The sequence below is a fragment of the Gossypium hirsutum genome, chromosome A08 (assembly GCF_007990345.1).
Source record: "Gossypium hirsutum isolate 1008001.06 chromosome A08, Gossypium_hirsutum_v2.1, whole genome shotgun sequence".
Taxonomy (NCBI): Eukaryota; Viridiplantae; Streptophyta; class Magnoliopsida; order Malvales; family Malvaceae; genus Gossypium; species Gossypium hirsutum.
In genome coordinates this window covers 92,843,354-92,867,828 of record NC_053431.1, presented here as the reverse complement: position 1 = coordinate 92,867,828, position 24,475 = coordinate 92,843,354, and the positions used below count along the sequence as shown (strand labels likewise).

General features: G+C 34.1%; 2 protein-coding genes and 1 non-coding gene across 3 annotated transcripts; all 3 read left to right on the top strand.

The window, feature by feature from the left end:
* The first annotated feature begins 1,626 nt into the window (after positions 1–1,626).
* On the top strand, positions 1,627–1,733 carry LOC121205257 (small nucleolar RNA R71). The gene has a single exon (XR_005900342.1). It is a non-coding gene; the product is annotated as a small nucleolar RNA R71 (small nucleolar RNA).
* Positions 1,734–12,078: 10,345 nt separating this feature from the next.
* On the top strand, positions 12,079–15,209 carry LOC107947875 (NPL4-like protein 1). Its single transcript, XM_016882384.2, has 2 exons — positions 12,079–13,366; positions 14,704–15,209. The coding sequence occupies exons 1-2, from the start codon at positions 12,383–12,385 to the stop codon at positions 14,956–14,958; spliced, it is 1,239 nt and encodes a 412-aa protein (XP_016737873.2). The 5' UTR covers positions 12,079–12,382; the 3' UTR covers positions 14,959–15,209.
* An 885-nt stretch (positions 15,210–16,094) lies between these two features.
* On the top strand, positions 16,095–19,192 carry LOC121204572 (uncharacterized). The gene is made up of 8 exons (XM_041074650.1): positions 16,095–16,394; positions 16,509–16,530; positions 17,857–17,913; positions 18,000–18,081; positions 18,190–18,285; positions 18,379–18,503; positions 18,605–18,623; positions 18,707–19,192. Exons 1-8 carry the CDS (start codon positions 16,295–16,297, stop codon positions 18,920–18,922), a joined length of 717 nt encoding a protein of 238 aa, XP_040930584.1. The 5' UTR covers positions 16,095–16,294; the 3' UTR covers positions 18,923–19,192.
* The last annotated feature ends 5,283 nt before the right edge of the window (positions 19,193–24,475 follow it).

Sequence of the window (24,475 nt, the reverse complement as noted above, 5' to 3'; positions counted from 1 at the left end):
CAGAGGATCACACTATCCAGATTATCTCCGGTAGCTTTTGTAAATTTCTTTTTGATTTATATGGCATGTATAAGGTTTGATAATTATATAAATACTAAGACTTGTTTAATAAATATACATTAAAGTAAAGAATGATGAATATGTTAAATAGTATAATTATAATAGTAGTATAATTTGGTATCAAATTGATTGAAATGAATTGGTTGGTTGGATTGGTCTCGGTTTTAAAATTTGCAGGGAAGGTTAGATATTTATAAAGGGGTTATATTGAGCAAAAAAAAAACTTTGGGATTTTACAAAAAATTCCCTATGGTTTCGATTTAATTCTGGTTTGGTCTCGAAGTATGTTTTGGGCTTTGGAGGCCCATCTAAAGGAAGCCATGACATGTTTTAGTAAATGAATAGTATTTAACTCGTATTAATGGAAAATTAATTCGGTAAACTCCGATAATGCCTCTTACTCTATTTCGGCGACGAATACGGGTAAGGGGTGTTACATTTAATAAAACTTCCTGGATCTTTTAGTTTGGTTGACAGCTTGTTTTGGAGTATGGCGGAGCACTTCTTGTTGAGTTCTACTGTAGATAAGTCCTCGAACTTCCTTTTATCTGTTAGAAGCTCCTTCAAAAATTTTGCGTAGGTAGGAATCTGCGAGATGGCTTCAACAAAAGGTAGGTTAATATGTAATTGCTTAAAAAGTTCAAGAAACTTATTGAATTGTGCATCAATGTGATCTTTTTTTTTTATTTTGCTGGATATGAAATCGGTAGTGTATATTCCTCCGGCACTGGTTTGTCACTATTTTCGGGTTTTTCTTCCCTCCTTTCGCTTTCCACGGCTTCTTGTGCTAACTTCTTTTCAGATTCCGCTAACACTTTCCCACTCCTTAGTGTAACTGTTTTGACATGCTCTCTTGATTTGGTATTACTAAGTAAATTTCCTAGTGGTCTTTCCGAGATTAGTTTGGAAAGCTGGCTTATCTAAGTTTCGAGTCCTTGGATCGATGCTTGTTGATTCTTCAGTGTTGTCTCGGTGTTCTGAAAATGAGTTTCTGACACCGAAATAAACTTTGAGAGCATATCTTCAAGGTTTGGCTTCTTTTCTTATTGGTAGGGTGGTTGTTGGTAGCCCGGAGGATGTTGTGGTCTTTGATTTCCTTGACCACCCCAGGAGAAATTTGGGTGGTTCCTCCAACCTGCATTATAAGTATTACTGCATGGGTTATTTTGAGATCTAAAGTTATTGTTACCCATATAGTTGACTTGTTCCTCTTCGGTTGTGGGATTAAAGGATTGATATTCTGTATGCACACCTCCTCCACTTGAGTCACACCTCATTACTGGATGTACCTGCGTAGAACCAAATAAACCATCAATCTTTTTATTGAGAAGTTCTACCTGATTTGACAGCATTGTAACTGAGTCGACGTTATAAACGCCGACTGTTTTTGTTGGCTTAGTCCTCATGACTTGCCACTGATAGTTATTTTGTGACATTTCTTCAACGAATTCATAAGCCTCTTCGGGTGTTTTGTTGTTGATGGTTCCGCCAGCAGCTGCGTCAACCATTTGCCGAGTCGAGGGATTCAAACCATTGTGGAATGTTTGTACTTGAAGCCAAAGCGGTAACCCATGGTAAGGGCACCTTCTTAGTAAGTCCTTGTATCTCTCCCATGCATCGTAGAGTGTTTCTAAGTCTATCTGCACAAAAGAAGAGATATCATTACGTAATTTAGCCGTTTTAGCCGGCGTAAAATATTTTAGTAAAAATTTCTCAATCATTTGTTCCCAAGTAGTAATTGGCCCTCGTGGTAACGAGTTCAACCACTGTTTAGCTTTATTCCTCAATAAAAAAGGAAATAACTGAAGACGAATGGCATCATCAGAAATGCCATTGATTTTAAATGTATCGCAAAATTCCAGAAAGTTTGCTAAGTGAGCGTTGGGATCTTCATCCTGCAAACCATCAAACTGAACAAACTGCTGTATCATCTGAATAGTGTTAGGTTTTAATTCAAAAGTATTTGCAGCTACAGCAGGTCTAACTATGCTAGATTCAGTTCCTGTTAAAGAAGGTTTAGCATAATCATACATAGTGCGTGGAGCAGGATTTTGATTAACCGCAATTGCAGGAGGTAGCTGATTGCCTTGGTTTTCAGCCATCTCTTCGGTTGGGGGTTGAGTATCGTCTTCTTGCTCGTTCTCTATGTATCTTAAGCTGCGCCTTATTTCCCTTTGGTTTCTACGAATTGTGCGATCAATTTCTTCGTCAAAAAGTAATGGTCCCGACGAGTTTCTTTTAGTCATAAACTATAAAAACCTGCCAAGAGAAGGAAAAAATAAATTAATAAATAATAATAACAAAATTAAATTAAATTGCAAGAAAAATAAATGGCTAAAGTAATAAAAATTTAGTGTTCCTAATATTTTAGTTCCCCGGCAATGGCGCGAAAAACTTGATCGCTTGATTCATAACAAGTAATAAATATTTATAATGAAGATCAAACCTAGACTAACTATTATCACGGTGAAAAGGCAAGCGCACCTATCGAACAATAGTATAGTAATGGCAAGACCGGGATATCGTACGCAAGGGAACCAAAATTACTAGTAATGGCTGTCTTTTTATTATCTAGTCTAAAAATAATAGGGTTTTGTTTTAATTAACTAATTAAACTAAGAACTCACAGAGAAAAGAATTGGGGAATTGCTTTTGGGAAAATCGATTGAATGAAGACAATACTTAAGAAAAAAATCCACCTAGACTTTACTTGCTATTCTGGCTCCGAATCATTTATTCATTCAACTTGTTCCGTAGAGATCCCTAAGTTATGTTATTATCCCTATTCAAGACTAATAACGTCTAATCCCTAGATTGAATAATCGAGACTTTTCTCTAATTAACAGTCTAGAGTTGCATTAACTCGATCTATGAATCCCCTTATTAGGTTTCAACCTAATCCGGCAAAATCTTGTCACCCTATTTCTAAGTGCGCAATCAACTTCGCTTAATTATGGAAAATGTACTCTTAGACAGGGTCTATTCCTCCTCTGAATAAGAGCATGTCTTGAATTAGTATTCTAGGATATCAAAACAAGAATTAAGAACACATAATTAGGAACAAGTTAAATATTTATCATACGATTCAGAAAATAATAACAAGATTTGTCTTAGGTTTCATTCCCCTTAGGTATTTAGGGGTTTAGTTCATAACTAAAAAAGAAAACATCTCAGAAGAATTAAGAATACAAAACATAAAGAAAACCCAAAACTCCTGAAGGGAAATTGAGGAGAGATCTTCAGTCTTGATGATGAATCCGGCTTCTGAGATGGATCAATCGGCTTTCTTGGAGTAATTCCTTACTCCCCATTTTCCGTCTCTCTTTTCTTCCTCCTCTATGGTGTATTTATAGGCTTTAGAATGCCTAAGAGCCCTCAAAATTGGCCTTTTCTGAATTGGACTCACTTGGGCTCGACAGGGACACGCCCGTGTACGATTACTCCAGGCCTAGCTCGAGCCTGCCAAATTGACACGGCCGTGTGGTCTGCCCGTGTGAGGAGGTCCAAGCTGTGTTGAATTCATACTTTGGCTCATTTTCTCTGTTTTTGGCCCGTTTCTCATTCCTTTTGCTCTCCTATGCTCTCCTAAGTATAAAACATGAAATTAAAGCATTAGGAGCATCGAATTCACCAATTCTAATGGAAAATCATCCATAAAATACGTTAAACATGGGGGAAAAATATGTATAAATTACGGTTTATCAATATTGAATTGAATTTAGATGATTTTGTGATTAATGTGAAATGTGAAATGTGAAATGTGAAATGTGGATATTGGATATTGATTGTTTTTGAATTGTGGAATTAAACCCTATTAACTATATCGAACTGAGTTAGATATAGATGGCATGCCACAAGATTGGAAGTGTTCAGGGATTTTTTGACCTCGAGTCGATGAGAAACTGGGTGTCAATTATTTACTTCAGATTAATTCGATGAGGCACTAGGTGCCAACTTACTTCGGTTTAGCCGATGAGACACTAGGTGTCAACTTATTACTTTGAATTATCCGATAAGGCACTGGGTGCCAAACTGGTCTATTTTGGTTGGATCCGTGTATCCATCTGAGTTCGAGTCGTGTTAATAGGGGTAATTAAATGAAATGATACTGTGAATGGTATTGAAAAGCATTGAATGTGAAATGGAAATGAGAAATATGAATTGTGAAAATTTATTTGAGATAGCAAGTGATGAATAATGAATAAGTTATGAATGATTTGTTATAAATTGATTATTTGAATGGTTATTGATATTGTATGATTAAACATGTATGTTATATTATTTTACTTTAAATATTCAGATTATAGAAATATCACTGAGTTTATACTTAGCGAACGGTTTATTTTCCGTGTGCAGGTTAGGTACTTAAGAGTTGATCGTCGATTCAACATCCATTAACGATCCCGATCTCAAATGTGGTGATATATATTTATTTTGTGTCGGCATGTACCTAGAGCGTCCAAATGATAACTATATTGTGGATTGATTGTAAATATGATTATAAGTTAATTTTGGGTTGGTTATAAATAAATATATGCTTATGTTTGAGGTCATAATATGACATGTTTAAATCGATGTTCAAATCGATATAATATAGGAAAAATAGGTTAAAATTGGCATGTTTACAAATTTGATTTGAATGAGGTCGTATTGATATGTTTTGATAATAAAATTATGGTACCTATGAGGATACATTGGTTAGGAACCTAGGATGTTTATTTTGACATGTTTTGAATGTGTTTAATTGTGTTTTGAATTGGTTGAATAAATGACTTTTGAGTTGCTTAGTGTAAAAGATTGCAGGGAATGGTAAACTTGTTGTTTAATGTTCATTTTGAGTCCACACAGCCAGACACATGGGCATGTGACTGGACATTGTGAGACACACAGCTAACACATGGGCGTGTGGTTTGGTCGTTTGTCCCCCGCAACTTTAAAATTTAAAACAGAATGCTCAATTATTTTCATATGGGCAGAGACATGGGCGTGTGTCTCAACCGTGTGTGACACATGGCCTAGTTCACTAGCGTGTGACTTGGCCGTGTAGCCCCTACACCTTAATATTGCAAGTCAGTATGCTCACACGGCCTAACACACAGGCGTGTGACTTGGCCGTGTGACTTAAGTCAGAATACACTTTAATTTCGACACAGGCTGGGACACGACCGTGTGTCCCTATTTCGAAATGCCCACACGGCCTGAGAAACAGGCGTGTCTCTTGACCGTGTGAGCCACACGATTTGGCCACATTGGCGTGTATCCCTTATTTTTATAAAAATTTTTGATGTTTTTGAAAAAATTCTCTGAGTATCCGATTTAGTCATGATTTGTTTCTAACACATATTTTGGGCCTCGAGGGCTCATAAAAAAGGACAATATAATTAATTTTTTTATATGTATAGTAATATGATATGTGATGTTCGTATTTGATCTGAAATGTCCGGTAATACTCTGTAATCCTGTTTCGGTGATGGATAAGAGTTAAGGGGTGTTACAATACTGAACATAAGCATTGTGTGAATGCCATTTGATGTCAATGTTGCTCCATAATCACACGGTTGTACCCACTTAACAATCGAATCAAAGTCAAACCTATCTACAGAAGATTGCCTATCCATAGAGCTCACGGAAGTCTCCATGTCATCATCCTTTACAAGTTGCATCTCCCCATATTTGCACGAATTTGATGAAACTGAAAATTTGTAGTATAGTCTAGACATCCTCCTCCTACAATGTCGAGCAATTTTCGCATCAATATTTTCTTTAATTTCAGCAAGTTTTACTCCCTTGTTAAACCTCATTTCTATTTGATGACACAATTCAAATATACAACCAACTTCTGTATGAAAAAATTACCTCATCGAAATGGACATATACGAAGAATTGGTTGTTCATCTTCTATACTAAACCTGTAAAATAAAATAAAAATAAAAATATACATTAGTTTCTATTAAAATAATTTATACCTTGTTAAATCAATAAAAAAATTGTATATCAAACAAAATAATTTGCATGTCATACTATAAATTATTATCACCATATAATAACATAATTATACCTAATAGTAAAAAAAAGAAATAACATAAAAATCAATTAGAATCTAACCTTATCAACTCAACCTTTGCAACTGTTTAGACTGTGGCGTGTGTAGGGTGCGCCGACCCCCCCAAAAAGAAAATTGTCCATTATGCCCTTTAAAAGTTTTAAAATTTTAAATTAGTAAATGTAAAATTGCATTTTGCACCCTAAAAATGATAAAAATTTTGATTTAATCCTTTGAAAATTATAAATATATAGACTATTAAAAACTAAAATTTAATTTTGGCCCCACCTAAAAAAATTTTATGGGTTTACCCCTATGTTTAGAACCTAATATTTCTTAAGAACTCAATTTTTTTCTTTCGGTTTGTTTCAAAGATCCAAAACAACTAGAGCTTTTTTTTTCACTGGGAAGGAAGGTAATACTAATTTTGTGTCGCTTTCCTTGTTGACAACAACATTCAATTTTTTTTTGCTTATTACCCAAGCACGCGTGGCGAAGGGTTAGGGTAAAAAAGTGGTGTCTTCACCCTATATAGGGACACTAGTATTTTCTACCATAATATACTATCAGGAAAATTGGAAAATATATTGGGAAATTAAAATTTCAAGTGTCACCACCAGTTAATTTTCTTTCAACTGAAATCATTTACTCATTATAGGTGTACTTTTTGGGATGGTATCATTTGACAACATGACAACACCGTGCTCTATTGTTCAAAACAACTCATTCTCGTAAATAATTTGCTTTGCATTATATTTTCGTAATTATTTTTTTCATATTATTGATAAACCCTCTAAATCTTAAGTCCAAAAAAAAAGAAAAAAGAAATTAAACTCAATACTCAAATACAATTTGTAAAAGTTAAGCCCAATTCAAAATCTAATTTAATAAAAATTATATTTTATTAAGATATTAAAATTTGACTAATATTCTATGTATTGTTAGTTATAAACATGTATTGTAATATACTAAATTACACATAACTATTGATACTATATATTTTATTATAATTTATAATATATATTACTATATATATTAATAGTTTTAGTCATAGTTATATACTATATTATTAAATTATGTAATACTATATCATTTACTATAATTAACAATTAAAATCGACTTAACTGACCAAATTGAGTTAATTCAGCCAAATTAGTTTGTAAATTCAATTTTGATTTTGGAAAGGTTGTGAAGCATACTTGGTCTTTGTGTCTGATTCTGGTTTTGTAAAGCTTTCTATTAAGGGTATTCAAACTGTAAAAGGCTTTCCGCATGTTTTCCAGGAGGAACTGCTGGGTATACCTCCGAACAAGGAGGTTGAGTTTAGCATTGAATTTTTGTTGGGTGCAGCTCTTGTGTCGATTTCCCCTTATTACATGGCACCAAAGGAGCTTATGGAACTAAAAGTGCAACTTTAAAAACTTCTCGATTTAGGGTTTATTCGACTGAGTGTGTCCTTGTGGGGAACACCGGTTTTGTTTGTCAAGAAAAAGGATGGTATGATGAGAATATGTATGGATTATTGTCAGCTAAACAAGTTGACGGTAAAGAACAAATATCCACTCACGAGGATTGACGACCTGTTTGATCAAATCTGGGGAGCATCCATGTTCTTCAAAATTAATCTTCGTTCCGGGTACGATCAGCTCAAGGTTAAAGAGATTGATGTGTATAAGATCGCTTTTAGGACTTGTTATAGGCATTACAAGTTCTTGTTTATACCTTTTGGTTTGACGAATGCTCTGGCTACATTTATAGATCTGATGAATCGAGTATTTAAGCTGTATCTGGATTAGTTTGTCATTGTCTTCATTGACGATATTTTGATTTATTCTAATATTGAGAGTGAGCATAATGAGCACTTTCGGAAAGTTCTACAGATACTCCGTGAGAAAAAACTTTACGCTAAGTTTAACAAGTGTGAATTTTAGTTGCAAGAGGTTATCTTTCTAGGGCATGTTGTTTCAATTGAGGGGATTCTAGTAGATCCTAAAAAAAGTTAAGGCTGTGGTTGACTGGAAACAGTCGAGGAATGTGTCTGAGATTCAGAGTTTCCTTAGCCTAGCAGGTTACTATCGGAGATTCGTTGATGGATTCTCACTTATCGCAACTCCCCTAACTCAGGCACTTGTTCTGATACAGCTCGAATTTGGTAGAGTATTTATTGTTTACAATGATGATTCACATGTCAATTTAATGGTGGCTTGCGCATCTCGACAACTTAAGTCACACGAAGGTAATTAACCCATGCATAACCTTAAGTTGGTTACGGTTGTCTTTGCTCTAAAAATCTAGGGGCACTATCTGTATGGTGAGAGGTGTATCATTTATACAAGCAATAAGAGCCTCAAGTATTTGTTGACTCAGAAAGAGTTGAACCGTAGACAACTTAGATAGATTGAGTTGCTTAAGGACTACGACTGCACGATGGAGTACCATCCCGGTAAGGCCAACGTTATGGCCGATACTCTTAGTCGTAGAGCGATGACTGATTTGAGAGCAAAGTTTGCTCGTTTGAATTTTTTTGATGATGATAGTCTATTGGCTGAGTTGCAGGTTAAACCAACTTGGGTTGATCAGATTCGAGCTAAACAATTGAGAGATGAGTCTTTAGTTTCTCGTTTTCGTCAAATTGAGGATGGTGAGACTTTTGATTTTGAATTAAACAACGATGGGGTTCTGTGTTTCAGGGGTCAGATCTGTGTGCCTAATGATGTTCATTTGAGGCAATTGATTATGCGGGAAGCGCATAGTAGCCTTTATCCTATGCATCCTGATGAGAATAGGATGCATAAAGATAACCGAGAATTATACTAGTGGTCTGGTTTAAAACAGGAGGTAACTGCCTTTATCTCTCATTATTTGACGTATTAGAAGGTTAAAGCTGAGCATCAACTACCTTCAGGTCTACTACAGCTAGTTAAGTTTCCCTTTTGGAAGTAGGAGCATGTGACCATGGATTTTGTTAGTGGGTTGCCCTTGACACCCACTGAGAAAGATTCAGTTTGGGTTATCATTGATCAATTGACTAAGTTTGCTCACTTCCTTCCAATCAGGACTGATTATTCGCTTCAGAGATTGACTAAGCTGTATGTCTCTGAGATTGTATGATTGCACGAAGTGCCGATTTCAACCATCTCTAACAAAAACCCATGTTTTACTTCTCGCTTCTAGAAGAAGCTTCACGAAGCCTTAGGAACTTGATTGGATTTCAAGATAGCATATCATCCTCAAACTGATGGACAGTCTGAGTGAGTCATTCAGATTTTGGAGAATATGCTGCGGAATTGTTTAATCGACTTCCGAGGTAGTTGGGAGGAGTATCTGTCGTTGGCTGAGTTCGCGTATGGTCATAAGTTTCGTATCCCTATGTGTTAGAATGAGTTAAGTGAGCGTCGGGTTCTAGGTCCTGAACTAGTATCTAAGACTGAGAATACGGTTAGATTGATTCGTAATCGTCTTAAGACAGCTTTCGACCAGTAGAAATTATATACAGATGTAAAACGGTGAGATATTGAGTATTCTGTGGGTGATCAAGTATTTCTAAAATTTTTTTGTCGAAAAAAGTTCTTTGGTTCTGATGTAAGGGCAAGTTGAGCTCGAGGTTCATTGGACCTTACTGTATTCTAAAATGTACCGGACCTATCGCCTATCAGCTAGAGCTACCTCCTGAGTTGGATAAAATTTATGATGTGTTCCACGTCTCTATGTTGAGACAGTATCGGTCTAATCCGTCTCACATTGTTCCGGTTGAAGAGATTGAGGTACGACCAGATTTGACTTTTGAAGAAGAGTCTGTTTAGATTCTGAATCGAGACATCAAGGTTTTGAGGAGGAAGATCGTTCCTTTGGTTAAGGTTCTGTGGCGGAATCATGGCACTGAGGAAGCCATTTGGGAATCTGAGGATTTGATTCGTCAGAAATACTCGTATCTATTTGAGTCAGTAAATTTTGAGGTCGTAATTTCTTTTAAGGGGAGAGAGTTGTAACGCCCCAAAAATTTGAGTGTTGTTTGTTAATTTTTGACATAATTAAATCTCGGTATCCGTGGCTAAGTGCTCTATTTGTATGTTAGAGGTCAGGGGTTCAAACCTCACTGTTAGAAATTTTGTTATTTTCTTTGACTTGACCCTTAGTGTTGAACGTTTGACTTAAGTCTATTTCGACGTTAATTTGTGTCAAGAATGAGCCTGTTGATTTAATGGTTAAGCTTCTGTATACTTTCTTGTTCCGTGTTCGAATCTCTGTGCATGCGTTAAGGAAATATTTTTATGCTACTTGGTAAAAGCCTATTAGTTTTTGTTGTTTTAAAAACCATGTTCTTTAACCTTTTTTCCTTTTTCTTATTTTGTTCTTTTCTTTTCTTCTTTCACCTTTATTTTCTTTTCTTTTTGCTTGCTCCCGTAAATTGTTACCAGGTTTAATTGGGAATTCTGCATTGTTCGTTGCATCGTTTGAAAGGTTGTTACATAATTTCTGTCATTATTCTATTTTGTTTTAGTGAAATTTCGTTGTTGTTCTTCAAAGTTAGAAATTATTTTTGTTTGTCTAAATTTCCATTAGTTGTGTGATTGGGGGGGTTTGTTAGGCAAAGGTCTTGGGAGAAATGTTCCTCTAGTAGTCTAAGTTCAAGTAATTGTTTTTGATTCGTTAGTAAGTGTTAGTTTTCTATGGGGGTTTGCATTGAAGCTTTTGACATGTTGGGTTGATTGTTGTTCTTATGTGAATTGTTTTGTTTAAGTTGTTGATTGATCCTCTGATTTTTGTTTTTAGGCTTTGGAATCACTCTTGTAATAAAAATAATTTTTTAAGATATTCAAATTTTGATAATATTTTGTGTATTATTAATTTTAGACATGTGTTATATACTAAATTACACATAATTATTGATACTTACGCTATATTATCATACTATAATCCATTGTAATTGTATTATTGATAATTAATAAAATGTAATCATTATACCAATTGTTGAATATATGTATTAATAAAGATAGTATTTTTCTATCTATATTATAAATATTTAAAATTTATTTGAAACTTTATATTCATGATAAATGCAACTATATTGATAAATTTAATGGCCAAATTGCTAAAATATTAATTGTCTGGAGAATTATATATATTAATGCTACTTTTGGTTACTAGTGTAATAACACGAAAAAAAGCTTATTTAACACATATGTTCTAAAGTAGTTAGACATAAAAGAAAGAATAATTATTACGAATTTAAACATGCAATTAGAAAGATGAGTAAAAACTCATTGTAGAAAATAAAACCTCTTTAAAATAAGTGAAAAGTTTTCTTTTTTGTTTGGCACAAACAAGTCATATGAGTGGCTAAAAATTATCAATTGTGATTAAATTTTTAGCTAACCAATAACTAAAATATGTGGATGCAATAATACTTCAACCAAACATAACATAATAGTTTTAGTAATAGTTATATATATATATTATGTAAATAGTATATCATCTATTATAGTTAGCTTTTAAAATTGATTTAACCGATCAGATTGAATCAATTCAAGCAAATCAATTAATAACTTTGATTTTGATTTTAGACCAATTAATAGTTGCTTTTTGATACAATGACCAATTAATAGTTAAATATATGTATTAATAGTTTTAATATATATTATTACATTAAGTAATACTATATCACATAGCATAATAGTAATACAAAATCTTTTAATTATTATATATTATATATTATTAATTATTTTTTTATTAATAAAATTTTAATATAAATATGTAATGCTTAGGATTATATTTTTATAAAATAAATAATTTTTATATAATTATATTAATTATTAATATTTATTATCGTCTTACAATTATAAATTCTAGCTTTTTCAAGTTTTGGTTCAAATTTATTTTAGGTTTGAGCGTTCAAATTTTTTTGAGTTTAAATGTATAATGGGCTTAAACTTTTTCGAGCTCAAATTATTAGGAGTTCATTGTTGAGTTGAGAACGTTGACGTTTTAGTGTTGCAACAGTAAATAATTTGTAGAGGTTGAAAGGAGGACTAAAAAGAAAGTTAATCCTGGAGTAAATATATCTCTTTCGTGTCCTAGTCGTGGTCTCCCACGGCAAGCGATCCAAGTACTTGTTAGCTTTTCCTCCAAGTTCCAACTCAACTCTGCCACTCCAAGAACTTGTTCTCTCCAACACTGACTCTTTTCTTCTCCATTATAAAAAGTAACTAAATCTTCCTAAAACTTTCAATTCTAATCAAGATTTCCAGCATTCATAAACGCCGCCGTCTCCACCCCAAGATGTTGCTCAGAATCCGCAGCCGAGACGGCCTGGAACGTGTCCAGGTCGGCGGTCCTCATGTTTCAATCTCCCAATTGAAAGCCTTAATCGAATCCCAATTCCAAATCCCCATTCATAACCAAACCCTTTCCACCGATCGCAATCTTCTCTTGGCTAAAACCCCCGCCGATCTTCTCCGTTTCACCGACATGTCCGACCCCTCCCGTCCCCTCTCCTCCTTGAACCTCTCCCACGGCTCCGTCGTTTTCCTCTACTACCAGGGTGAACGCACCGTCCGCGGCGGACCCCCCGTCTGTCCCGCCGGATCCTTCGGGCGTAAGATGACGATGGACGACCTCATCGCTAAGCAGACACGGATCACCCGCCAGGAATCGCCTCACTGCGATTCGGTTTCCTTCGACCGCGATTCCGCCAATGCTTTCCAGCGGTACGTCAACGAAACGCTGGTGTTCGCCGTGAAACGCGGCGGCTTTATGTACGGCACCGTCTCCGAAGAAGGTAGGGTGGAAGTCGATTTCATTTACGAGCCGCCTCAGCAAGGGATGGAAGATGATTTGATTCTCTTGAGGGATCCCGAAGAAGAGAAATTGGTTGATGCCATTGCTGCTGGTTTAGGTAGGAAGAGGGTAGGGTTTATTTTTACCCAGACGATAATGCAGGACAAAAAGGACTATAACTTTTCCAACAAGGAGGTTCTACAGGCGGCTGAGCTTCACGCTGAGAGTAGGCTGAAGGAGTGGGTGACTGTTGTGGTGAAGCTGGAAGCCACTGAAGATGGGGATGCCGATGTACATTTTGAAGCTTTCCAAATGAGTGATATGTGTGTTAAGTTATTTAAGGAAGGATGGTTCGTGACCGAGTTCGGGGAAGACGATGATCCAAAGCTTTCCAAGATGAAGAAAGAAGTCGTCGTAGGTGGGAAGGATGTTAAGGAGGTTGATAATGATTTCTTCTTGGTGGTGGTTAAGATTATCGACCATCAGGTGATAATTCTTTATTCATTAACTGATATTAACCAATTCATGTTGTTGAATTAGTTGCTTTTTATGGTTAATACTTGTGTTTATGATTAACCTATTGATCTCCAAGGTGTGAATGCTGCATGTGAAGTTTGCATTTTCACTATAATTTTAGCTGTTGAATTGCTTGCTCAATTTGTCATGGGTGCTAAGGGTTGTTAATGATTCAGCTAAGGCAAATAATGCTGGATGTAAGTAGTTTAAAAATGTGGCATAAAGGAATGTGAGTAGGGAGAGAGGAGCCACACATAACATTATCAAAACTAGCTTTTCTGCACATGGTTTGTGTATGTGAAGAAGGAAGTACCATATATAGTTAATGTAAAGCCACACTGATGTTATTTTTAAATGGCCTCTCGGAATTGAAGGGGCATGAGGGAGAAGTTTCAATGTAGTATTTTATTACATCTTTCTTTTATTTTAGTTCTTACCATATACATAAGAAAGATTGATTTTTGTATGTGATGGTGGTAGGGGTCTTCCCTTAAAATTATAGATTGTTTCAGCTCCTGCTGCCGGTTTGCCTTCACATTTAGGTTGGATTATATGAGTAATCAGTTATGGATTATATGATTAATCAGTTATTCTATCTAGATTCGACTATTCAAGTCTGGTTGACGTTAGAAACTCAGGTTAGATCTAAGGTTAGTGGAAAGTTGGAAGTTGTTTTTGACTTTGGTAATGGGGTAGTATTTTTGCAAAGTAGAACCAATAGGTTCAATATATCTAGTTTCTTTTATAATGTATGTTGTAGTTAGCCTCTATAGTTATAAGGTCGATGATATCCAATGAATTGACCTCCCACCTGCATTGCATTTGTTGGACGAAACCTTAACATTGTCTGAGACGCTATTGGATACTTGATTATCTGATAACCATGAATATAATGCTCAGCTCTTTTTGTCCTCTAGCCATTAAATTTCGTGTATTGCTGCTCTATAGTTAGTATTTAAGTTTGGAAGTAGACATGATTGTCTGGTCTTGATTGTTGTCAGTCTGAGATTGATGCCTTGCACCACACCGGGCAATCACTTTTGAAACAAGTGAAATCACCCTTGTTAGGCTTGTAACTATGTGCAGAGCTAATATTAGAGTATAAGGCTCCTGAAAAACATCATCGACTGTCATTTTCTGCTTGCAGACTTGTATGTGGCTTAACGAAGTCCACCTATGTTTGCTACTAGTCTTACAATAAATACAAGTGGTTGTTATTATGTTTTTATTTCTCAGGGTGGAGTTGGACCTGTGCTTTACTTGAGAACTTACTCTGAAATGCAAATGAATGGTTTCTTTCGATGCAGGGACCTCTTTCATCAACCTTTCCTATTGAGAACCGGAACAACCTCGTGACAATGAGGACACTGAAGAATCATTTAGATAGGACAAAGAGCCTTCCATTCGTGAAGCGTATCGCGGATTTCCATTTGCTGCTGTTTCTAGCCATGTCTCATGGCCTTGGTTCCGATGTTCCAGCACTAGCAGAGTGTGTTAGCACAGAGACAGCAGTACCAGAAGGTTACCAGCTCCTAATCGAGTCCATGGCCAACACATCCTGATTCACTCATTATGCTTGGTTGTTTATTGGAATGTACTGTATATTTATGATCATAACAACTTACTCTTTGCCATTGTTTACTAGCATCATTACCAATCTCAGTTATTCCTAGAAACTTAACGTTATGCTTTACATCAAAGCTGAAAATTGGTGAGCTGTCTCTGGTACGAAATTTATGATAAAAAAAAATGTTTTCAAGTGATTATTTTAATTGACAACTATATATAAAAGCGATACAGATTTTGCTAGTTATTTATATTTGAGGAGAATACATGCCACTGGTTTCTTTAATTTTTATGAAAAAAGTTTAATTTTCAGATTAGTCTATTTTGAATAAAAATATATATTAAATTTAATTTGAATTGATTGAGAGCTGGGATCATTATCTAAAAAATATTTTTATATTAATATTTTATGTACTTTATAATTAAATATGCATTAAAATATTTTTGATATATAATTAATTAATCTATTTAAAATAATAATAAATTTTCAAATTTGATTTAATATGGATGGAAATGAATAGCTTAAAATTTAAAGACTTTATTAAATAACACAATCTTTTTTTGCATTTTTTGAACTTTTTGTGTGTTTCATATTTTAAAAATGATTATTTAAAATGAATTTAAAAAAAATTATTTTTTCATAAGTTTACTAAAAATACAAAAAAAAGTTAATTTTTAAAATATATATTTTTAATATTTATGTACTTTTAATGAGTAAAAGATTAAATTGAAATAAAAAAGAATACAACGACTTATCATCTTAAAATCAAAGTATAAAAGAGTAGTAAGGAGCTTTAATATATTCAAACCTATATTTTTGTTTAAGTTTTAAAAGGATAAATGGATAAGTATATCTATGGTTTAGAAAGTAGTGTAAATTTTTGTTAATAATATTAAGGTGAGTATTTGATATAATAATAATGTATTATTTTTTATTTAAAAAACAATAGAAATAAATATTTTATTATTCACTTTATGAACCCAACCGACTGTATTTGTAAAACCTCCAGAAATAATTTTAATATTTGTATAAGAGGGAAGGGTCAGTATTTATTTTTGGACACATACGGAAAGTAACTGAAATTTGGTTGAAGATATATATATTTTTTCAAAATGAAAAATCCAGAAGAGTAGTCATAATTCATAAATCCATTGAAATTTAAGTCTTTTATTCGCGTTTTTATAATTTTCGCTCTCCCTTCCCATTCCATATTTGAATTTAAATGGAGATGACTTTTAAGAGTAAAAAGAATAATAAGAGACTTGAAAACACACCCTCCTTAGTCCTTTCCGTTTCCATTCATTCTTTCTCTGTCGAAAGGTTCTTGAGTGATGGCGTCCCAACAACACCTGGAGAAGATGCAGCTCCGTCAGAACTATAGGAATCTTTGGCACACTGATCTCATCACTACCATTCATCGCCACCCTCTTTGTATAAACTTATTTCTCTTTTTTGCTCTCTTTTTCTTTTTTCTTTTTCCTTTTTCTACTTTTTTGTTTTGTTGATTCTTTTTTATTTTTTTCCTTTTTTGTGTTTTTTCGTCAGATTGTTGCTTTGCTTTATGGTGGTAAGTAATTCCGGATTTTTCTTTTTATTATCTTTTTTTCCGCATTGTAGATCTGCTACCTTTGTCTTCTCAATTGTGTGTTTTTCTGTAGTGTTTCTCATTTATAATTAGTTGCAATAGGGGTTTTGCCAATCATGTTTTAGGCTTTGAAGAATAGGAGGTTGTTTACTTGAGTGACCTAGTGTTCACTTTGCTTAATTTCATGTTTCTGTTCCTGAATTTGGATGATCAATTATCTTTTCAGGAATGCTTCGTTTCATTTTTTCGCCTTATGCTTGTTAGTAGTTAAATTTTAATGATGTTTGATGGAAGATATTAGATATCTTTTCGCCATGGAAAATACTCCCTTCTTGCCTCGGCTTTTTACTGGTTTAGTGGGTGGTGGTGAGCAAGAAAACCTAAAAAAACGAAAAGCAATTCCAACCATAGTATTCTGTTCCATTTCACTTAGGTTTTATTTAATTCAGTCTGGTCACTGTTCATTAGAAAGCCATAGTTATCCTAATTCAACTGAATTTCATTTTTTATTTAATATATAATACAAAAATAACTATTTATATTTAAATTAGTAAAATAACTTTGAATACTATTGTGATACCATTCACACACTCTAGAGTTGAGACTCAGAAAAGTAGAGGGACTCTGGTAAAGAAGGATGAGAGCTTAGTGTGTCAGGATTTCTAGAGAGAGGAAAGAATTTCTTATACTATGTTGCACCTTGGGGGTATTTATAGGTAAGTGAGGGTTCCTGGGTGGTCTCCTCTTAAGGAGATCGCATCCGTTAATAGTGGATGGCATAACAGAGGATCTAATTGGATGGTTAAGGATGGACGTTCCCTCTTGTGGGTGGTATGAGGCATGCAGATCATTGGTCACTGAGTGACTACCGGACAGTACAAGTAGGAGGGTCGCTTACAAGTGTCTCCCCGGTTGGTTCTCATGTTGCCACGTGTCCCAATTGGGGTAGGGGTATAACAACTATATATATTTAAAAAAGTTAAAAAAGCTGATGAACAAAACTGATCAGAACCTCTGTGAACTTTGATTCCTCTTGGCCATCTTTGATATTCGATTTCAGTCTGGTTTCTGAAAAACCAAATTACTGCGTGGTAACCGCAAATATTTTTCAAAATCAATCTGAAGTGAGCCATTACCACCCTTACTTTTTAGGTCTTTCCTGGTAAATGATGTGCTGAATTTCTGCATAAGCTAAAACCCTTCCCTCTGTCCCTCGCCTTTTTTTAGTTTCATTAGTTTAACACTTTAAAACCGTCTAATCATACTTCTGTCACCAATTTATTGTTTATTTTTCCTGTTCTTTTGTAGTGGACCATGTGCATCCTACATGCTCCGGAAACGAGCGCTTTATGATGACATGTCAAGGTAATTGACCCATTTCGTTCATCTTTGAAGCATAATTCAATGGTATAAAATCTTGTTTTCAACATAGCCTTTTGTCTTTGTTGTAGGTATACATGTTGTGCTGGTTATATGCCATGTAGTGGTAGGTGTGGAGAGAGTAAATGTCCCGAGTTTTGCCTTTGCACTGAGGTAGGAAAGGAAGTTTGTTTATGTGGTCTGTATTGCTTTTGCTGTTACTTCAACTAGTGCCTTAATTTTTAGAATCTAAGATTTGTATATTTGTGTTTTAATTTCCAGGTTTTCCTCTGTTTTGGAAACTCTGTGGCCTCTACCCGATTCCTCTTGCAAGATGAATTCAACATTCAAACAACAAAATGTGACAATTGCATCATTGTAATCTTTCTGCTCCTACATCTGTTTCTTTGATCTGTAATTATTTTTGCACTTCCTGGCTATTGATTAGACATATTGCCCCTTGATATACAGGGTTTCATGTTCTGCTTACAACAAATTGCATGCATATTCTCCATAGTTGCAATGATTGTTGGAAGCGATGAGATTCAAGAGGCATCACAAATACTGAGTTGTTTGGCTGATATGGTTTACTGCACGTTAAGTCTTACATTCCTTTCAGCTCTATCAATGTCTTTGCTAGTTTTCCTCAAAGATACCATATTGAAAGTAGTCTTTTATTTTGCGTTTTTTTTTCCAGGGTCTGTGCATGTATGCAGGTATGAAGTTCATCTAACACATGCAAATGGGAAACTTATTATCCTTTTTTGGAACCATGTCTTAACATTTTCTCTTGTTACAGACGCAACATAAGGTTGAAATGGACAAACGAGATGGCAAGTTTTGTCCACAACCAATGGCAGTCCCCCCTGTTCAGCAGATGTCTCGCATTGATCAACCAATTCCTCCTGCAGCTGGCTATCCACCAGCAGCATATGGACAGCCTTATCCAGCTCAAGGTTACCCGCCTGCTGCATACCCTCCTCCTCAGTACCCACCATCTGGTTATTCTAGGTAAATATTTCTCTGGGTTACTTGTTGGTTGCAAGCACTAGTGTGGGTTACTAAGGCATGGATAGGGCTTTGATTTGCAAGCTGCAAATTACATAGTGATATATTTTTATGCGTGATTTGCTTTTCGTGTTGCTGATTTGAACAGCTAAAGGTTTAAAAAGTAGATATACCATGAACATGTCTGCTATCAATAGTTTATGCAAATTTGTAAAAGGTAAGACATTAGATCGGAACCGTCTTATTGAGGTGATATAATCAACGGGCTTTGATCCAATTGCACAGCTTCTAACCTGGGGGAATTTTTTATTTGGAAATGATAAAACCCTGCCTTTTTTCTCACATCTACGGCGGTAATGAGTTAATTGCTTTTAAAGCATGTCTTAGATCGGCTATAAAACGAATTGTTTAGTACTAATTATAGAAATTAGAATGCAAAATTAGGTAGTTTGTTTATAAAGCAAGGTCGATCAGCCTTATCCTTAATCACATGCTCAACAATCTTTTCTTTTCAATCAATATCTTATTGCTTCTATACAATTTATCAAATATACATGTATTGTGCAGTTGGAAAAGAAAATTGAATAGATTTTAAGGGCTAATTTACTTTTGCTTTTGTAAAGTACAAAATTTTTTGTATAAAATTACTTTTAACTTTTTTTTTTCATTATGATATTTAGAGAGGGAAAAAAGATGATAGAGTTTAAACCCGCGCCATCTAGATGACCAATAGAAGCTCTAACTACTACTTCAAATAAGTCTTAGCTTAGTTTAAGATTCTAAACATTTAGCTTTGCTATCAAAAGTATTTTTGAAAAAATAAAATATGTATTTTGGACATGATATTGTAAAGTAAATATATATATTCTCAAAAATCAAAGCTAAATAGCAACAACAAATAAATAATTTAGTTCAAATGTGATTTTCAAGAATTAAGAGTTCGTTTGATACATGGAAAATAGCTTTTAGAAAATGATTTTTGAAAAGTCTGATATTTTATTGTGTTTGAATGACTTTATATAAAATATTTTCTGTTGTTAGACAGATTTTAAAAGAAAATGTAAATTTGCAAGCATTAAACATTCAATGATACTCCTTTTCAAAATTCTTTATTAACATAAACTTATTTGTATTTCATTTAAAATAATAATAAACCTTTTTTTGTATTTACATTAAATAACATTTATTGATAAATTGAAGTAATTACAAGTTGGTTGTCTAAAATTCAATATAATCACCAAAAATGAGAAAAGAAAACGTTGATATATAAGTAGGTGAATCGTGAATCCGGTAAAATTAGTTACTCTTCAATGTCGTCCCCAACGTGTGTGGAGTAACTTTGATGTTGCCTGCCTTGTTTCTTAGGCTGTTAAAGTGATGAAAAAAATATAGGTCCAAGCTTGGTGTAAGCAGTCATAATTGAGACTCAAATGCCAAGATCTGGTTATACCAACATTCCCTATAAAGATCCCCATACTTATTAAATTCAGATTCTGAGAGCCTTCAAGCATCATTTAACAGTCATTCAGTTGCCAATTCTCCACAAAATTTAGCATAAAGACTTGACGTCTGTTAAAATAAAGCAAAACCAAATAGTTAGAGATAAAATTAAATTAACAAAGAAATGAGATTCAAACCACAAGGCCAAAGACCCCTTAAATTAATGTAATTGAAACTGATCGAATCCAAATATATAAATATTAATGTAATTGAAACAAATCTATGTTTATAAAAAAAACTTATTCAATTTAACTAAATTAATTTATTTCATCTTGTTTAGAAATAGTTAAATTGTTGCAAATTATAGATAAAGAAGGTAGAAAAAAAGTGGAGAATTAGCTATAATATATCGAAATTATATATAAAAAATTGTCATAAAATAAACATTTTAGGATGAGGTGTATTGGAATTACTCTTTATATTACTAAATTCTAACAATATTGGAAATATAAGATTGTTAATGTTGAAAAATATGTCCATATTGTAATAAACATGTAATTGTTTTCTATGTATTTGAACGATGAATAAATAAATTTTACATTTCACCATTATATTTTTTGTATTTCTATTTTTCATATTTTGTATGCATAACAAAATTGTGATAAACAAATATTAGCTTATTGATTGTCTAAGTTCAAACTGACGATAAGTGGCATTGTAAGAACGGTTACATTGCGAGAAAGACAACTTACTTCAATAGATAATCTAAATGAGTTCGTAATCCCGTAAAAGAATCAAAATGAACATTTGATTCAAATATTGAGAAAGATTATTATGTCGTCTATAGTTCCAATTGAGAAGATGGTTAGTCTTGGCTATCGGAGCAATTGAGTCCATGGGTAGAGACATAAATGTATTCATTGAAAGAATGATACATTGGACTGGATCCAAGATGAGTTAATTTTTAATTGTTTGTAAATTAATTCATTTGTGACATTCATGGTATGATTTACCTAAATCCTGAGTTAGTCACTAACCATGCATAGGTAGCTCATGTGCTTTGATATAAGTGGAGACCAATGTTATAAAGATTATCGAGTCGATAGCCGGTATGTTAGATACATGACTTGTGTATGACATGGCTTTACTAGCAACAGTGAAATTCATAACTCAATTAAAGAGTTAACGATATCCTTTCATTGATATTGTTTGGATTGATAAATATGGAACGTGACCACAGGTTATTAGTTCTCAAACGAGCAATTTATCACAATCATTTGTTGACAATGATCATATTAATCATTAAGAAGACACTGTAACAACCCATTTTTTAGTGAAATCGGAACAATGGTTTCGGGACCATAAATTCGACCCAAAAGTAAAATTTATTTTTATTTTATTAGATGGTCTGTATTATGATAGACATGTCGTGTAAAAATTTTGATACGAAAATTTTATCAATTAAGTGTTTAATTACAAGAAGGACTAAACCGCATAAATGCTAAAATTGAATTCTAGTAGCTATAAGGATTAAATAGCTATGGAATTCAAAACTAGAGGTCCTTATATGGTAATTAGACCATTAAAGAAAAGTAAGTAGATTTTTGGTGACTCATCCATGGAAAAATTAGAAAAGACTAGGAACTAAATTGGAATTGAAATAATTTAATTAATTAAAAGATGATAAAAAGAAATATCATCTTATTTTTATCATCTTCAACCCCAAAATTTTATGGAAACCCTAGGAGAGAGAGAAGAAACTTTCAAGACTTAATTGGGTAAGTTTCCTTGTCCCGTTTTTAGTAATTTTGATATTTTTAAAACCAGATAGCTTAAACTATCTATTTAGGGGATTAATTTGAAAAGTTATCAAAGTATGGAAAATGGATCATGGAGTATATTCTAAAAATTAGAAATTTATGGTAGAAAATGAAACAACTTTTACAAAGTGATTTTTGATGAAAACATGATTTAGGGACTAAAATGTAAACTTGTGAAATTGAAGAAAAATTTTGAATTTTTATGAATACATGTGCTGCAAAATTTGAAATGGGATTTTGGTTAGGCTTGAAATAGGGAATAAATTGCACAAGTTTCATTTTTCGACCTAGGGACGAAATCAAAATTTATGGAAAAGTTAGGGGCAAAATGGTAATTTTACCTAGGATATAAATTGAGTCTGAATAAATATAAAATATGTGAAATTGATGATTAAAGCTATTTATATAGATCCGGACAACACAAATTTGAGGTTAGACCGAGGAAAAAAATGTTTCGGATTATTAGATTTTATACGCGAACAATTATCAAGGTAAGTTCGTGTAACTTAATCGGGTATGTAAATATGTTTAAATTGAATGTTGTGTTGTATGGAATGTGACTTATATTGATGTACATTATTTGAATGCTATAATGAAAAATTTAATACATGCTTGAAATGGTGAAAAAGGGTTAAGTCCCGATTGAATATTGGATTTCGATGATTATATGTGCTTTCCCAAAACGAATAAGGTCTTGCATTTGTTGCGGATGAGATTTAGCTCAGACGAGTAATCCTATTGAAATTTTTATAGAAAGGATTTAGCCTGGACGGGTAATCCTGATATAATACCTCTCGAGCATACATTATGATTAGGGTTTAACCTGGACTGGTAATCCTAATTGAGCTATTCTGAGCATACGTTATATAAAGGATTTAGCCTGGACTGGTAATCCCGTTATATGATATGTGGCTCGAGAGTATGTTCCTTGAGTAAGTGCCCTAATGGGTACCCTCGAATAAGAATTGATGGATTATAGAACTGTACACCTCGAGTGTACTACTTGAGCATCCATCGGAATTTCAATGATTCAACAGACATAAAACTCTTGACATGGCATAAGAATCATGAGATGAAATGATAATGACTTGAAAGAATATTGCATGATGAGCTCATCTATGTTTACTTGATTGCTATGAATATTTTGGTGACTAACATGTTTGATTGAATGCATGTGTTTAGGCAATGTTGCTAATGGATGGTAACATGATATTATATGTTTAGATTTAATAACGAGATTGGTAAGTTTAGTTTCTGTTATACGAACTTACTAAGCACGTAATGCTTACTTCGTTTTATTTTCCTTGTCTTATAGTGCTCGGAAGCTCGCGAAGGTTGGAGGATCATTGGAGCATCGTCACACTATCAACTAGTTATTTTGGGTATACATAGTAAAATCATTTTGGTCTAATGGCATGTATAGGACAACTTGGCCATTAGTGGCATGTTAATGATGCTTGTAATCTAGCTATTAGAATGGCTAGTAATGGTTATTTTGGTATGATTAAGTAGGTTATTATGATATGTTCATATGTGATATGTTAAGTATGTGTGATCAAATGATATTAATGCCTAAGTTAATCCAAGGTAAGTTTATAAACTCATATGCATGTAATGGTGTAACACCTCTCACCCATATTCAATGCCGGAATTGGGTTACGAAGCATTACTGGACTTACGAAACAATTAAACATCCATTTAGCATACATAACATCATTTCATACATTCATCATTTAAACTCAATCAATTTGTCCCTAATACGAGCCTACAAGGCCCTAAACATGCATTGGAATTGGCTCGGGACTAAATTAATAAGTTTTAAAACATTTGGAACACATAGAAAATTTTTCTCAAAACAGGGGACACATGCCTGTGTGACCAGGCCGTGTGTTTCATACGGACACCAGACACGCCTATGTCACAGGCTGTGTGAACATTCGAAATGAGAGCACATGGTCGTGTCCCAGCCCGTGTCTGATCCCGTGTAACTCTCTAACTTGGGTCACACGGCCAACACACACGCCCGTGTGGCTAGCCCGTGTGCCTTAAAAATGGCCATAAACGCCCGTGTGTCAGGTCGTGTCAATCTTGTAAGGTATACTGATTTATGCCACATGGCCAAGTCACACGCCCGTGTGTGAGGCAATGTGGAGCATACTGACTTGATTTTAATTTCAAAACTAGGGGACACATGGCTGTATAACATGACCCTGTGTCACACATGGCCGAGACACACACCCGTGTCTTTACCCGTGTGGACAAAAATAGGCTATTTGCAAAGCCATTTTGCCACCCTATTT